This window comes from Macrobrachium nipponense, chromosome 1 (assembly GCF_015104395.2).
Source record: "Macrobrachium nipponense isolate FS-2020 chromosome 1, ASM1510439v2, whole genome shotgun sequence".
Taxonomy (NCBI): domain Eukaryota; kingdom Metazoa; phylum Arthropoda; class Malacostraca; order Decapoda; family Palaemonidae; genus Macrobrachium; species Macrobrachium nipponense.
In genome coordinates, this window is record NC_087200.1 from 172,357,002 (window position 1) to 172,373,945 (window position 16,944).

General features: G+C 40.3%; 1 protein-coding gene across 1 annotated transcript in view; it reads right to left on the bottom strand.

The window, feature by feature from the left end:
* The window catches only part of LOC135219837 (uncharacterized), a 24,015-nt gene extending 10,422 nt beyond the window's left edge, over positions 1-13,593 (bottom strand). The window contains exon 1 of the mRNA XM_064256945.1: positions 12,425-13,593. Within this exon, the coding sequence (XP_064113015.1) occupies positions 12,425-12,439 (15 nt within the window). The 5' untranslated portion in view covers positions 12,440-13,593. The remainder of the gene's footprint in view (positions 1-12,424) is intronic.
* Between the last annotated feature and the right edge of the window lie 3,351 nt (positions 13,594-16,944).

Sequence of the window (16,944 nt, forward strand, 5' to 3'; positions counted from 1 at the left end):
TATTCGACTAGCGCCATTTGTTATTTTAAGATAACGTTAGCATACGATATTGTTCATTTTTCCGACCACCCCGTCCGCTATTGTACATCAATCTGTCTGATTGGATGAGAGACGAACTTTTGTAACATCCGGTTAATTGGAATTATAATAAGTGAAATACTTTCATGACAGATTCCTCGAATTAATTAAAACCGCATAAGGATTAAATCTAAACTCCGATTAAGTCATGACTCGTTGTTTGTATGAGGAGCTGTTGGAGAAATGATGATTCCCCTCCAAGCTGAAGATTAATCATTTTTTCCTTCAGCTTTCCTACAACGAATCGTAACTTCATCGAATGTGAGATTAATGCTTATGCGAATTTAATTTATTAGATGTTTCTGGTAAGAAATGGTTTCACTTATTGTAATTCTAACTAACCGGATGTTAAAAAAGTTATGAGTCTCATACAGTCAGACAGATTGCCGTAGAATTAGTAATTGATGACGCTCCTTCTGAGCAGGTAATGTTTCCTGCAGCAAACTCCATTCCTTGTATTCGGATTAATTAACTTTTTGAATTCAAACACGTTAAGACTAAAATTTCATCCAAAAATGGCTTTCCATGGTTCGCAAGAGGATTTGATTTAATTTGATTTGATTTATTTTGATTTATATAGATTTGTCATTATGCCAAGCACTGGGGCAACTAAGGCCTTTCAGCGCTGAAACGGAATTTGACAGTAGAAAGGTTTGAAAGGTGTTACAGGAGGAAAGCCTCAAAGCAGTTGCATTATGAAACAATTGTTAGGAGAGGGTGGACAGTAAGACGGGAGAAAGAGATTATGAAAGGAGGCACAGTAAAAGGAATGAAAGTAGTTCTAGCTAGGGGTCGAAGGGACGCTGCAAAGAACCTCAAGTAATGCCTACATTGCACTGAATGAGGTGCACTGACAGCACTATCTCCCTACGGGAATTCGCAATAGGAATGGTTTGATTTACCAAGAAATCTACACTTTTCAGTATTGCACAGATACGCTGCGTTTAAAGATAAGGCCTTTTTGTTCTTAAGACAAGCACATGTAATCAGCAACCCATTCAAAATACAAAATAACTGGAGTAAGTAACATCGTCAGTCTCTGTAGGAAGAGCCGTGACACAGAGCACACCAAGAGCAACACATCGGTCTTCTTACCGCTGCTAAATAACCACTAGTTCCATGCAACGTAAAAACACCATACAAACAAACAAAGATAGGTTTTCATAGTTTAGCATAATCACCTCTCTCATATTTCAGGCGAGACTTGTTTTCACAGCTGCTTAAATACAGTATACAGTATATAAGTATGATTCATGTGACTACAAATATATTATATACGCATGCCTATATGTTTACACATCCGCACATTTACATATTATTACTCTGACTTTAGTTTGAAGGGAATAGGAGGCGTCATATGATGGAAAAAATTGTGACACAACTCTCACGAAAAGAAATTCGCTTACGGGGCTCGAGGAAAGTAGGGATTCTCCCCCATCTCCACTTTCTTCTAGGCCTCCAGCAGCAGTGAAAACGAGTCCTGTTTGCAACGCAAGAGAGACAATTATGATAAATAATTGCGATGGATTGGCTGTGTGAGGAGATATATGAGGGAGTTGGGATTGAGCGAGGAGGAGGATGCACTGGACCGAAGGATATAGATGGAAGAGTGTGTTGAAGAATTATTACAGCGACCCCAAGTAGGGACAAGCTTGTAGAGAAAGAAGAAGAAGAAGAATTGGCTCGCTCATGTCTCCGTAGACTTTCGAAAGAGTGAAAAATGAATAGAACTTGCCATACTGAAATTATTTCCTCTCTTCTCCTCAACGTAGAGAAGTGAAGAGAAGTGAACGTGTTCTTCGCCCAAACTTGTCTTCAATTAGGTCTAAACCTTAAATTATTGTTAGATCTACTATGGTTTGCTTATCTCTTTTCCGCTATAGCATTCTAACATCTAAATATTCACTGTATCTGTTTCTGAGGCGTCACAGGATGCCAGAGGTTTATTAGGAAATCAAAAGACTTTCCACTGTATCCGTCTCTTTCGCAATTTTGGCTTACCCGCCCTCTTTCCTCGCCTTTCATTTCACGTCACGAAATGCTGAATAGTACAACTGCCTTTCCCGTCAGCCTTTGCATTAAGGCCAGTTTTCTGTAACGACGTCCTTCGTTACAAAAAAGTTATTAGAAAGACATCTGATTTTCACAGTAGGAATGGGACTGTATCTTGAATTCGGAGGCTGCAGAACACACACACACACACACACACACACACACAGAGAGAGAGAGAGAGAGAGAGAGAGAGAAATTAAATTATTAAACAAAATCTGTACTTCATGACCTGAAATAGAAGCTTTGCAAAGTACGGTAATACACTTAAGCCTCTTAGTGCTATTTCAAGTTAGCATGAATACACACACGCACACACATATATATATACTACATATATATATATATATATATATACATATATATATATATATCTATATATATATATTATTTTGTTTTTGTTATGTGAAAACAAATACAGAGGATGGGGCAGGAAGCCCCCAAGCATCAGCCCGTTTGGTGAAGTCCACGCGGTGCACAGCAGCAAAGTATTCTAGAAGCGTGAGTATTACAGTTCGGAAGAGGGAGGAGAGGACAGTCTAAAAGCAGAATGGAAGAATGGAGTGAGAGATTGTATTGGAAAGGAATGAGTAACATCGCGGTAGTGAGAGAGCGCGGACAAGATAGAAGTCAATGGTGTCGTGCCTGAGGGGGTTTGATACGCTGCTGGTGAGCCCTCTGTAGAGATGCAGGAAGCTTAGTTTCCTACAAAGGGGTGTTAATTACTGTGTTTTTTGTGAGCTGCTAACCATTATATGCAGCTCTGGGAGTAAGAACTAATGCTGGCATTCAGCTTCTAAATATATAAAAACACCGACAGCTTTTGTCATCAATTATATAACCAGCTATATGAATGTCATATATTGAAGAGGAATAATATATCATTGACAGGGATGGCTCGAGGACTACTGATTGAGGGGTGTTAGGAACAATCGTTTGCCGATTGTTCCCTTGGTGGATTGTTGCCTCCTTTGTTTTTGTTTTTAAATTGCTGGCGAGTTGACGTCTGTTGGATGGCGTCAAACTTCGTCAGTCAAGTTCTGGATGGAAGAACAACCAGTCAGGTTCTGGAGGGCAGAACGACCAGTCAGTCAGTCAGTCAGAGGCAGTCAGGTATGATTACCTGTGTACCAGCATGAGGCAGCGTCAGGTACTGGATACCTGGTTATTTAATTCGTATGGAGTATGTCTTCGAGTTGGAGGTCGGCAGCCTTTGGCCAGCATTATTGTGTTTTCGTCGTCAAGAGGACGACGTGTCGAGTGCGACCTCACTGGGGCAGCAGCAATGGCGTTTTTTTCGTCGTCGAGAGCGACCTCACTGGGCAGCAGCAGTGACGTGTTTCGTCCAGTGGTCGAGGAGGACTTCCATACTGTATCTGAGGACGAGATGGTTGTTGTATCAACTCTGTCTTGATCGTCCAGCATTCGAGGAGGATGTCCATATTGCCTCCAAGGACGAGGTGGTTGTCGTATCGGCTCTATCTTGTTCGTCCGGTATTGGACTGTTGTCCTCATTGTTTGAGGAAGTGTTCCCGTTTTGCTCTGAGTATCATTATGCCGCTTCAGTGTTAATTTTAATTATTATGCTGCCTATTTCTATTAATTATATTTACAGATTGTTATTGCCCTTATACAGCCTATTTTGTTCATTATTTTGGCTTTGTTATTGAACGGTGGATTTTATTGATTCTTAAACTGGTTTTTCATTATTATTGTTAGTTTATAATATTGCAATACACTCCCTGAACACCTGAATTAGCCCTGGTCACTGACAGCCCGAACTATATCCCACATATTTACCCACTAAGTGGGTAATTTTAACTGTCAGTGTTACCAACGCTGCAGGTAAAATCTAGTCAAATGAGTACCTGTGTTACCGTTGGCAACGCTGCCGCAAATACCTGCCACCAGTGGCCTGTCTTCCTCATTCCTCAATTGTTTTTTGTTCGCCTTGCTGTGCGGATCAGTCCCACATCAGGCGAACTTTTGGTCATTTAGCCCAGGCCCCACTCAGAGTTTTCGCATCTTGGTTACAAACTACGAATTTTCCCGTTTCACTTTGGATAGCTACTTTGTACTCGCTAAGGATAAGTTTAGGAAATAAACGTCATCGCCTTCTACAAACGCCTCGACGATCGAGCCTTCTACTGCTGGATATGTTGGTGCTCATCGGCTCTAAAATAACGTTGTCGCCGACTGCAAACGCCTCTGCTTCTACTTCTCTACAGTTTGACGATCGAGCCTTCTACCTTCTACTGCTGGATATGTTGGTGATCATCGGCTCTGCACGCCCTTCAAGCGTAGGATGAGTAACCCCGCACCCACATGATCGACGTTCTTTTCGTTATTTCGTGCAGAAAGTTTAGTGCAATACTAGTCACAGATGTTAGTCTTGGTCAGGAGACAACGAAACATTAGTTAGTTATTCCAGAAATTAGTGGACAGGTTATCATATAGTATGTTAAGCATATTTCTAGCCTGACGAATAATTTTAACCAAAATAGAGATAGTATATTAGTAGAATATAGTGATTCTAATCGTTCTTTTTCAGCCCCCTTGCCTGTTCCAGAACCAGCCCTAACGGGTGCTGGGGGTAATGGAGAACCGCAAGCCTCCGAGTGGGTAGGTTCTGCCGGCCCCCCCGGCGCGGAGCAGGCAGTGTTGGCAGCAGATTTCCCCTCCCCTCGATTTGTAAGTTCAGGATGATGAAAATTTAGGTCAGATATAGACGAGTAGGGATAATAGGCTAAATAGTGTTTACGAAGAGAAGTGCAGGCTTCTTCCGAGGTCGGTTTTCTATTATTAGAGATTATAGAGGGACAATGTCCCTAGAGCCTCTGGGGTTTCTTGCTTCGAGTTCCTTGCGTCAGAATCTTTTAGGCCATGGTTGGCCGTTCAGATCTGGTTTCGGGTCTGTCGGGTTCTGAAGAGTTTGAAAATACTTATCTTTCGTCTTTAAGGTTACTTTCCTCTACTTATACGATAGCGTAATTTTTAATATCAACTAATTCTCTGTTCAACGCATATCGACGTACGATAATTCGTTATGTAGAGAAATCGAATAAATTAACTACGACTAGCCTACTGTTCACGATGATATATCGTATGAATGTACAGTAGCCTTGCCTAGCCGAAAGTATTCGCTGTACTACATATAGGTCGACTGATTTTTATAGTGGCTAACGCTTTAGGCTCAGGCATTCTGACTACGGATAATTCAGTACAGGTGTAATTGAAACGAACGAAAATCCTATCTTAGTATAATTCAATAGGAATGTAATCGAACAGAATGAAGATCAGATTCTGTCCGACTAAAGCATTAATTGTATTGTATGTATCATCATATTAGCGTAGTGTAAATACTAACTCGGCAGTCATTCACGCTCTGGAATCAGCTGATGACCAATAAGGGTTTGCGTCGCCGTATCCACCTCATTCTTGTCCTGATTTGGATAGCGTAACTAACGTAACAACTTATTTCTTACTTAGGCCAGGTTGTCGTCTTGAAGAAGACGTGTTTTCTTGAAGCAAACATGTTTTCAACTATGTTGGACATTTAACAGTCAATACTGGTATCTTGTGGCATATGATTAGATGTCAGATACTAAAAGGATTTCGTTGTATGACGTCTTCATACGTTTAACGGACTAATGGCCGTCAGTAATTACATTGTGCTTATGTCAAGGTTACAGTTACAAAGAATTACCAGTTGTATTATCAAATTACAGTGACAACTGAAATTAATATTTGACCTAATAAAGTTAATTTAATTACTTTAAATATGTAATTTATTAATTTTCAATTAAATTGAAATGTAATGTATTTTTTTTCAATTAAATTACAATTACACAAGCTTTTCAAAACAGCACTGTTGTAAGCAGGCGTGGCTTAGACAGACAATGATGCCGGCTAGTCTATTTCCTTGGCTCCAGATTCAACCATATCACTTGGTCTCGGCTAATGTTTTTGTTCCTAGTTACCATAACTGAGTATCTGGATACTTAACTTATGAAACGAAGTCATGCTGTTCGTCTTACGATGTAATTTAAGGCCAAATTTGACTAATACGTCTCATTAGAAGCTAGTTTTTTCCCTCAGCTTAGATGCGTAAATTTAGCGATTCCGTTCGTTTTTCACTCGTTTTCATAGGTATTAGAACCTTACACATGATTAATCTTTATCGGTGTGACAACAGTAAACGAGCTCTTTCATGCTATTACTTTCTTTTACCACGGCTGCGTTTGAATTCATACAAAAGCTTGGGACCTCTTCCAGGTTGCTGATGCACGTAATTTTGCCTTATCACTTCAGCTACATTTATATCATGAATACAGTAATTACCGTCGCACGCGGATGAATACAATAAACAGACGTTGTTATCGGATTCGATTACTTTCACACGCCGATCAATACAATAAGTGATGTTGCTATAGGATTCGATCGTATTAGCAACAAGTTCTCGTTCGGTTGTTCATAGCTGTACGGCAGTTTTACTACGAGTATATTATCATTAAGATAATTACCTTTTAACTTGAGAAAGAGGGTGCAAATTTATGGAATTGGGAGACGTTAGAACGGTTTGTTTGACAATTTCTCTCTCTCTCTTACTTTCCTGATTTCATTTTTTTTCTCTACTCATGCTGTTTTTCCACCCTCTCCCAGCAATTGACTCATTGTGCAACAGAGTTTTTTCTTCTTGTTACACCTTTTCTAACATTTTTCTGTCAATTTCCCTTCAGCGCTGAATGACCTCATAGTTCCCAATATTCGGCCTTTGGCCTAAATTTTATTTTAAACCCTACAATCTCGCTGTCTGATGCACGATGTGCCTACGCCAGCTGCGCGAGAGATAGCAAGACTTATTTAGGTTTGCAATGTAGTTCTGATTTCAAATACTAACCCCATCGTAAAATCGATTAACGCAAGTCAATTAACGGTAGCTTCAATACGGACTGTATTCACGACCACGTCTTGAATAATTTCCTGATTTTCTAATGTTTCTCAGATTATCATGAGGAAAAGAGTCGGTCTAGTTTCTCTCGCCCAGTTTTTCCTGTTAAAACTTATAATGTCTTTACACAACCTTCTTCAGCTGCTCATTCTTCGGATGTCGCTTCGGAGTCTTCTCGCTCATCCTGTTTTTTATTTACAATATCACAGTAGAGCCAGTTTCCATTGTTTCATCCTGAAAATTGGAGATGATTTCAATCTCTCTCTCTCTCTCTCTCTCTCTCTGGGTTAAGGAAATAATTTGGAGGGGCTGCCTTCGTAGCACCTTCCACGGGTCCTGTAATTCTCAGGCTGCTGATGTTGATGCTTCAAGGCGGTTCCGCTAACTCCGTATTTTCATCCTTACTTGTTTTGAGACGTAATGTGTCCTCCGTAGTTCTTGAGGAGGCTACGGCAATTGGAGATTCACCTGCGCCATCGTTGACTGTATCGATACCGGTTGTCACCACCCACTCCTTTCATGAGGGTAGTAACTCTTCCCTTCTTCGTTCCCATTTATACCTTAGGAGTGTGAGACGTAACGTGCTTACCGCGGTAATTGCTGGGGGGGCTACGGCCGTTCGCAGTTAGTCTGCATCTTAATTAGCACCTTTTTGTGCCCTCGGGCCCCTTTTCTTAGGGTAGCTGGTAATTCCTTCTGCGGCTCCCATTGGTTCCGCAGTTCGTAACCCGTTATTAGAGCACTGTACCGCACAGTTGGTTCTCCCCACCTGCACAAAATGTCGGCGCTAGGTGTTCCTGTGGGTTACTCGTAGTGACTTTTCTCTCTCCTTATTTTCTCAACTTTTTCCTGCTGCTTTTCTGTTCCGTCCTTATGGGGTTTTCAAGGTGGGTTCGACCTTGATTCCGTGTCTGGGAGTACTTCTTTCCCTCACTTGCTCCGGACTCCAGTCTAGGTTTAGTACGTATTGGTAAAGGGGCGTTTAGTTGGATCGCGTTTTGCGACTACTTTCGCTCTTTAGGGGTGTTGCTCGCCTATTGTAGTCGTCTGGTCTCGTGTCATAGTCAATGGTGAGTGCGGAGTTTTGCAGTAAATTGAGACTGGTTCAAGGTTAGGTCATCGTCTTGGTTGGTACATGTTTGGCGCAACAGTATGGGAGTGACTCGCATGTGTGGTCGTTCATCGCCAAGGTATATTCGGCTCAGGCATAACGTTATCGTCACTGGGTAGTGAGGTATCCGCCAGTCGAGTGACTAACTCTTACAAGTTTTGCGAACTGGTGACAGACAGTTCGCTCTTGTGAGTGGTGGACACGGTCGGACAGCAGGGGTTACATCATGATGTCTGGGGGGAGTGCGGGTTGCGCAGTCGAGTACGACTTGCACAGGAGTTTTATCATCTTCTTGTTTGGTATATCGTTGCGCAATCAGATCGGTAGGCTCAGATATGATGGGATCTTATGTCGTTTGGTATCGAGCAGCCAGGGTGTAGTAGGTTCAGGGTTCTTGGGTGCTGCTCTTGTCGGGGTTCGGCTTTTCTCCTTTTTTTCCTGTTCCGGTGTGGCCGGACAGGTCTGACAGAGGATAGATACCTTTGAAGAGAGACTCGGTTGCTAGTTGTGTGTTTTTTTTGTTTCTCCGGCGAAGGAAGCGAGTATAACGGATTGTGGACTTTGTCCATTCTATCCTTCCGCATTCCAGGCTCTAGAGGTATCTCAGTTAATTCAAGTAATGTTTGATATGTTGTATTCAACCAAACCAGCAATCTCTCAAACATCAAGTAGGGTTAGTCTGGTTTCGGCGAGTCGGGCAGTTTTTGGGGAATGACTTAAGCTAGCATCTTTTTCTGTATGAGCTAGCGGGTAACTCCTCTGTCGGAGTCCTACTTCCGGTTACGAGTCAGTTGAGGGTTTTTTTTCTCTATTGGGTTCCTTCATTGATTCGTGTGTTAAGGGTTACGAATCATGAGGCTCGTATTTGGAGGACACCTTTCACAGCCACACTGTGCGAATGTGGTAAGAGTTGATGGGTGTTTCTCTGAGCCTGGACTGTTTGATAACCTCTTCACTTTGGTTTCGAGGGGGTTTGCATTACCAGACTACATTTCTGAGGATTATGCTATGTTCTTGGCAAGGGAGAGGAGGGACTATTGTTGAAATCATTGCCTCAGCGCTATCCGGACACTCATAAGAATGGTTCTTAGTCAATCCAAGGGCGCAAGTATGCGGAGGGCTACCCTTTGGCTTCCAGGAGGAATGTTTTCGCTGTCGGCGATTGTGTAGGTGGTTTTTTTTTTTGAGAGAGAGTTGTGATTTTTCACAACACCGTACCTTAAGGAATTTCAGTTTCTTCAGAGAGGTTACTCTCGGGGTCCTGTCGTTGCGGTAACTTTTATAGTTGGCTTAGTAGAGTTAGGGTGTTAGAAGTTTAGGTAAGCAGTGATAGTCTAAATGAACTTCAGGTTGTTGGGTGTTTAGAAGTTTATGGGAGGCGTGATAGTCTAAATGAACTTTATGGTGTTAGAAGTTCTTTAGGGAGGCAGTGGGATAGTCCTAACTGAACTCTAGTGTTTCTGTTGGTCCAGCTTAGACAGTGTGTTTTGTCCCTTAGGCCCCTTGAGGTTAGGCAGATCCCGATGTCATGTTGGAATAACTATACTTCTTCAGCACAAGTCATCTACATCAGTGAGCAGTAGTAGAGAACTGAAGGTCCTGCACACTCAACTTCTCCTCCATACATGAGAGGCTACATAGCCACATGGGAGGTTCACCATTTCCCCTCCATACATGAGAGGTATAGAATACCACATGGGAGGTTCTTCAGACTCAGGCGGTACCTAGGACTCGACACCGACGGTATGGTACTTCCTATGCAAGCATCCTCCCACTTACTGGAGCTGGAACCAACCAGGTGAGGAGGATTTTTTTTTTTTTTTTGGGGGGGGGGGGCCTCCCCATGAATAAGGAAGGTTATAGCTTATTTCACATGGGAACGTACTTCTGACCCAGTATGAGTACCTTAGACTCAACACTGACTTTGAAGTACTTTCTTTGCATCAAACATCCTCACCTACTGAGCTGGACAACCAGGTGAGGAGATTTGTTTTTACCTCCATGAATAAGTAGTATAGCTTATCACATGGGAGATACTTCTGACTTAGACAGTACCTTAGACAACACTGATGTTGAAGTACTTTCTTTGCAAACATCCTCACCTCCGAGTTTAGATAACTAGGTGAGGATACATGCTTTTATACATGCTAGGTTGCTTATGAGTTACCTGCGTATGTTCTGTGGACAGGTCGGGCTGAATGAGATTGACCCCGCCTCCGACTAAATGTTAATAACGGGCTAATTCAGGTGTTCAGGGAGTGTATTGCAATATGAAGTTTTCATAATAAAACTAATATTGTAATACTTACCTGAACACCTGAATGATTCCCACCCTCCTCCCCACTTCAATTTGATAGTGAATGATTCAATTGAGGAATGAGGAGACAGGCCACTGGTGGCAGTATTTGCGGCAGCGTTGCCAACGGTAACACAGGTAACTCATTTGACTAGATTTTACCTGCAGCGTTGGTAACACTGACAGTTAAAATTACCCACTTAGTGGGTAAATATGTGGGGATATAGTTCGGGCTGGTCAGTGACCAGGGCTAATTCAGGTGTTCAGGTAAGTATTACAATATTAGTTTTATTATGAAAACTTCATTTTTGTGTTTTTGTTTTTGCCACCCGAAACCTGACTCACTGTACATTATGTATTTAAATCTTGTAAATAAACTAATTTTAAAGTAACTCTTTAGTTTTGTTATGCTCCTCCCTCCTTTGTCACCTGTCGTCAGTCATTACAGCCCAATTGTTTATTATTTTTAAGAAACCTGTCTATCTCGAGAGTCGAGATCGTAATAAGGGGGTTAAAGACAATTTGACTGAATTGAACTAGATATAATCTACATCCTATAGGTAGTGTAATTTCTGCGAAACAGATTTTAATGGCTTTTTTTTTATACAACAACAATTTTTTTCCCCGATTTTCTAATGCAAAGAAAATAAAGATTATAGTTTATCAATCTGAAAAAGAGGGAAAAAAGTGGCAGTCTGGAAGGGGAAGAAGAAACGAAACAAAAAACAGTTAATTTCAGTGGGATGAATAAATAATACGAAGATTCATTACAGTGAAAACTTTCTATTCAATTTCATAGTTTAGTGGCTTTAAAGCCTTCCATTCATCAGACACACACACACCCACATATATATATATATATATATATATATATATATATATATATATATATATATACTGGTGTGTTTTTATGCCTATTTTTACCAACTCCTCATAGTTAAGTTAGTATAGGCCTATGTAGTATGCGTTTGGGTCTGGTTCTTATATATCGATTCTTAATTTGATACATATTTATGTACATATATGTGTACATACATACTCATATACATATGCCCACACACCATACAGGTGTGTATTTAAACAACAAACACTGTCTATTATTAATTAACTCAAAATCAGCATTGAGGGGGGCTAACCGCCCCCACCCACAATCGGGCCATCCCTGATCATCGGTCATCAGCATATACAATAGTAATAATACAAATCTTAAAGAACAGCTGTGGTCTAGGTCCTACCATTCATCGTACCCAAAAGCTAAAGCAACCATTCGAGCACCCGAACTCACTCCCGAGTGAGAAATGAACGTTGTATACCATTTATTAGCCTATATTTATGGTCGAATATTTCTTAAATTAAAACGTTAAACCTCTTTGCTCTTTCACCACGGCTTCTGAAATTTGGAATTCTCGCGTCATCATATGGGAATGTCTGTTTTAGTTTTTCAGTAAAAAAAAAAAAAAAAAAAAAAAAAAAAAAAAAAAAAAAAAAGAGGTTTCAGTTGATTGTTCTTATCAGAATTCTTGACAAGACCTAATCCTTTTAATACCTGCCACCACACCAGCAAGCCGCCATGCTTGGCATAAGGCCGGTTTGATTCAAACTAGTCTGCCAGTTGACCAACGTCTTCCAAAGGTTACTCTTCTTGAAAGGTCACGATGAATGTTTTCACCAAGTTTCACCATTATCCATACAGACAAACAGATGGACATAATACAGAAACGAAAGGCACACGACTTCCGTCTTAACGTCCACATTGCAAACTTCTCGCAAACCCACCACACCAACCCTAACCCCAGTTCTTTCTCTCTCTCACACACACACACACTGATGCTTGCACTGTGAATAAAAGTTGCGTCCTAGCTAAAGGTCAACATTGTACTTAAGGTCATCTTTTTTTAAATTGGATAGATTGTGTAACAAACTGCCACTGTAATCTTACCTGATAAGAAGACATTGTTGCTGTCACAGTTGCTAACTGTAGCAGGAGATATCCAGAACTGTATGTATATTTATCTATATGGTTTTATTACTTACTTACGCGTCTTTATATAAATTTAAGACAATTAACAAAATTAAAGGCTTGCTCTTGCTGAAAAATTCATGGTTAGGCCTAGTTTAAGTTTTCCGTTAAGACGTTGCCGTTACTCGAGCAGACTGTATTAGTTGTTGTTTAATCCAGTTCAGTAATTGTACCTATCAACCAACCGCGCCATTATTCACTTGTCCAAAGCGAGCACAGAAGAGAAATTAACTTTACAAGAACCACTAATGGCAGATTGCGGACTTCCTTGTGTGACTAATAGAAACCTACCCACGTGACTGTATGTCAAACATGCCTCCGAATTCGTGATACAGACAAGGTGAAATAACTAAATTAATTTCGTTAGAACGATATATATTTTTTGCTTTTTTGAAGGGGTGGGTTTTTCGATAACAATCAAAAACTAGATATGGAAATCAAGCTTCAAAATTAAGTTTGTCCTGGAATTCAAATACATTCCGAAGTCCAAAATTTAAAAGATGAAGAATCCGAACATTCAGTCGTGCTGTTGTACCCAGTCTTTCAGGCTGATGAAAGTTGCCGATATCTTTACATTTTCGCTTGGTTTCAACGTCAGTGAATGCTTAAATCATCACAAACACAATCACTAATCGTTCAGAATTAACTTGTTATTTCACAAGCCCAGAAATCACTGGAAAACTCGTAAAAAAACGAATTATAAGCACAAAGTGTGAAACGCAGATAGTCCTCGTGTACTTAAAGCACTGCCACGGTGATAAGCGAAATCGTGACTTATCTTATCACTACCCCCGTTATCGCATTCCATCAGTCGGTCCACACCAATTCGGTTTCTCACTCCACCCTTCCTTGCCACACAATTCCCGGGTTTTTTTCCGCAAGTGAGATTTCCTGAAAGCGTTGTCGGTACGGACAAGCCGTTAGATCCTTCTGCTTTATACCTCATTCCAGTCATCACCCTCTTTCCTTTTTTTATAGAGGTGTCTCTTTGCGTTTTGGCTAAAGGCCCCATACACTGAACGATTGCCGTTATCGACACACACTATTCTGACAGTATGAACGATCTCCGCACCGATTTCAGTCTGAACAGAGACTTTGTCTCGTGAAAGCATGACACTGACAGCAATCGGTCGTGACAGATTCCCGCTGAGATCGTTCAAACCACGAAACTCCGCCCACTTTTCCTTCAGAAGCCCATACACAATGTTTTTGCGAGTTCAGTGTATGGGGGAACCTTTAAGACTCATCATTTTGCTTTCCCCATTCTTATGATTACGTCTTTCTTGACACCTGGTTACCTTTGCTTAAAAGAGCCGGAAAGCTTTGCAATTTTGGTGTCTTTTGCTACTGGGATCTTCTTTCCGAACGGTATCCTACATTAAGGGGTCGGTTACCTGATGTGCCTTCTAACAAAGATATCATCAGGCATGGTTTAAGGTCTGGCAAAGGGGGTTTCCGCGACCGCATGCCCTTGCTGTCATCAACCACAGTTATTGGCTGTGGGCCTAGCCTTTTACTAAAAAGTACGACTGCAAGGCAGCAGTTTCCACAGTTATTGGCGGTGGGCCTAGCCTTTTACCAAAAAGTAAAACTGCAAGGAGGCAGCTGTCATTTTAGTCGCCTTTTACGACACGCAGGACCTACGGTGGTAGTATTCTTACACCCCTACAACAGGATCACTTTTGCTACTGGGATGATAGTTTTAAATCTGTAAAATGTCAGCCTTTGCAATCCCCATCAGTTACAAGGACACAATGAATTCCATATTTAAGCCGGATACAACGGTTTTTCTCCTCTGGAATCAATGTTAAAGTTAGACACAAATGAAAGACAAGTCGGCTTCCAAAAGTGTTATACGATCATTACTTTTGTGAATGACGAAATTGCCATGCCATGAGTGCAAATTTATATTGCACACACAGTATCCTCAGTTTCTAACCTAAGAGGTGCAATTTTCCCCTGTATGCAAGAGTAAAATAACATTCAAAAGTACAATGGCGTCTTTTGAATAGTACACTAATAAAAAAACGAAGCATTTAATTTTTTCATGAAAAGTAATTATATATAATTCAGTAACCCTTCATTTTTCAGAACATCGAAGATCAAAAGACAAATGCTGAAACTAATTCAGCCTCAGAAACGATAACATTTATTTGCATAATAACAAGTTGATGTTATTCTTGGCTGCTCTATTAACCATGAAATCGTAAAGCAGAACAGTAATGGATTACAGGTTTACGTATAAACCTTCGAACTAAAAGAACAAACGCATGCGGACAACAGAAATGTTATCGCATGTGCAAATAAGCACGTACACACATAATATTACACACACACACACATATACGTATATATATATATATATATATATATATATATATATATATATATATATATATTGTATGTGTGTGTACTGAAAGAGAAAGTGAAGGAAAGGAAACTGACCTGGGGAGACTAACAATCGCAGTAAACCTTGAGGTCTATGAACCATTTGGGTCCGGTGATATAGACAAAGCTTTCTGGAATAAATATCCCAGAATCCTGACAAGTCTGGAAGACAAAGGAAAAAAACAGAGTAAATAAATGAATAAATAAAACGCTTTCGTCAGGAATTGTTGTGGCTCCAAAATTCACGAAGTCAAAACACGAATAGGTTGTTTTTGAAAACACTTTCTTTCCTGTCACATTGTTTGCAAGCTGGTGTGGGTACGGTGTTAGTACTAAACTCTGGTGCCACTATGGGGTTTGGGGGTATGGACATTGCACTACTTAGGCCTATTGCCACCTTCATCAGTGTTATGACACGATAGTGGGAAACATGGTATATTATATATATTAGAAGGTTTGTCTATATATCCCTCAACTCCTCCAATATAACTACACCTCTCCAGTTGCAAGACTGCCCTATTATTGCAACTTTTTTACGAAAAACTTAGTGAAATGCATTGCATTTTGCAAGGTTGTTTCCTTACCTTACAAAAAAATCCAGATACTTTCAACTCCGATTTGAAGATCCGATTCAGTGAAATGCGGAGCACTGTGACCGTAGACCACCTAACTTTGTATAAAAGTAAATTAGAGAGAGGCGGGGAGAATTTTCTAACGCCTTAAAAGGACATGGTGAACTGGAAAGATGTTATTCAACAAAACAAAAGGAAATTGACAAACTAAAGATTTTATACTTTGTTCACAGATCATTTCGAAATCAATGACGTTGTTCTCAATTTCACATAATCCAGTGTCCTTATTTCCTCTGAATGAATTGGTTACATTTCACTCTATCCAGTTGCGCAAAAGGAATACGATTTTCCTATTCAATGCGTCTCTGCAGCTCAGTTCATTACATACTGAACAGCAATAAATATAATGAAAAGCCGTTCCCTCTTTGACATGAAAGATAATGCTTCAGGAGGAACCAAAGAGTGTATTATGCAGGAGCCTCTATGAATCCGCATATGCCTTAACAGACAACACTCTGGCCCACAGTACATAGCTTAATGCCTCATCGTAGTTAACCTTGGCCATTCTGTTAATAATAACCACGATCACTATACGATAAGGAAGATGATGGAGATGAGACTACCAGGTGGGAGAAGGTTAGATAAACCAAAATTGCGATGGGTTGACTGTGTGAAGAGAGAGATATGATGGAGTTAGGATTGAGCGAGGAGGATGCACTGGACCGAGGGAAATGGAAGAGTGTGTTGAAGAACCATTACAACGACCCCAAATAGGGACAAGCTTGTAGAGAAAGAAGAAGACTATATGTTGGGCGTCTTCACATTACTAATTTGCAAAGGTGGCAAGTCGAACGAAATCTTACGAATCGGAAGGAAAGGCAGTCTGGACAAATTCCACGCCAAATGACAGCTTTTTGATCACCGAAATGTGTAACTGTTTTTGTTCATAGATAATTTCACTAAAATAACTACAAGAATATCCTCAAATTACGATGAATTCTGCGTTACATTAAAATATATAAAAAAGAATGTCTTTTTTTCATTTCCTCTTATTTTTTTCTAAAAAGAAAACGTCCTAATGTTTACATTAGGCTTATGTATTAAATTAAGTTTTTCCCTCTGAACTAAGTTTTAGACCGAAGACAAAGGATGAGACCAAATATAGAAACGCTTCTAAATATATCACAAAAGGAAAATGAGGAATCATTAATGTTAGTAAAATGTCGTTATTTTTTCAACCTACCATTATATTATCGTTTCATCCTCCCCGTTATTTCAGAACGACATTTTTACAGCCTTGCTCTGAAAAGGTCGATTCAATTCTCGTTGTGTTCTGCTTCTCGTGTCGTCCTCATAAAAAAAAAAAAAAAAAAAAAACTTCAAGCTTTATTTCCAGGAATACCTATCTGCTCCAGAAACATTAACCGTCCTCGGGCGGTGTGAGAGCTCCTCTCTCTCATCTCTCTCTCTCTCTCTCTC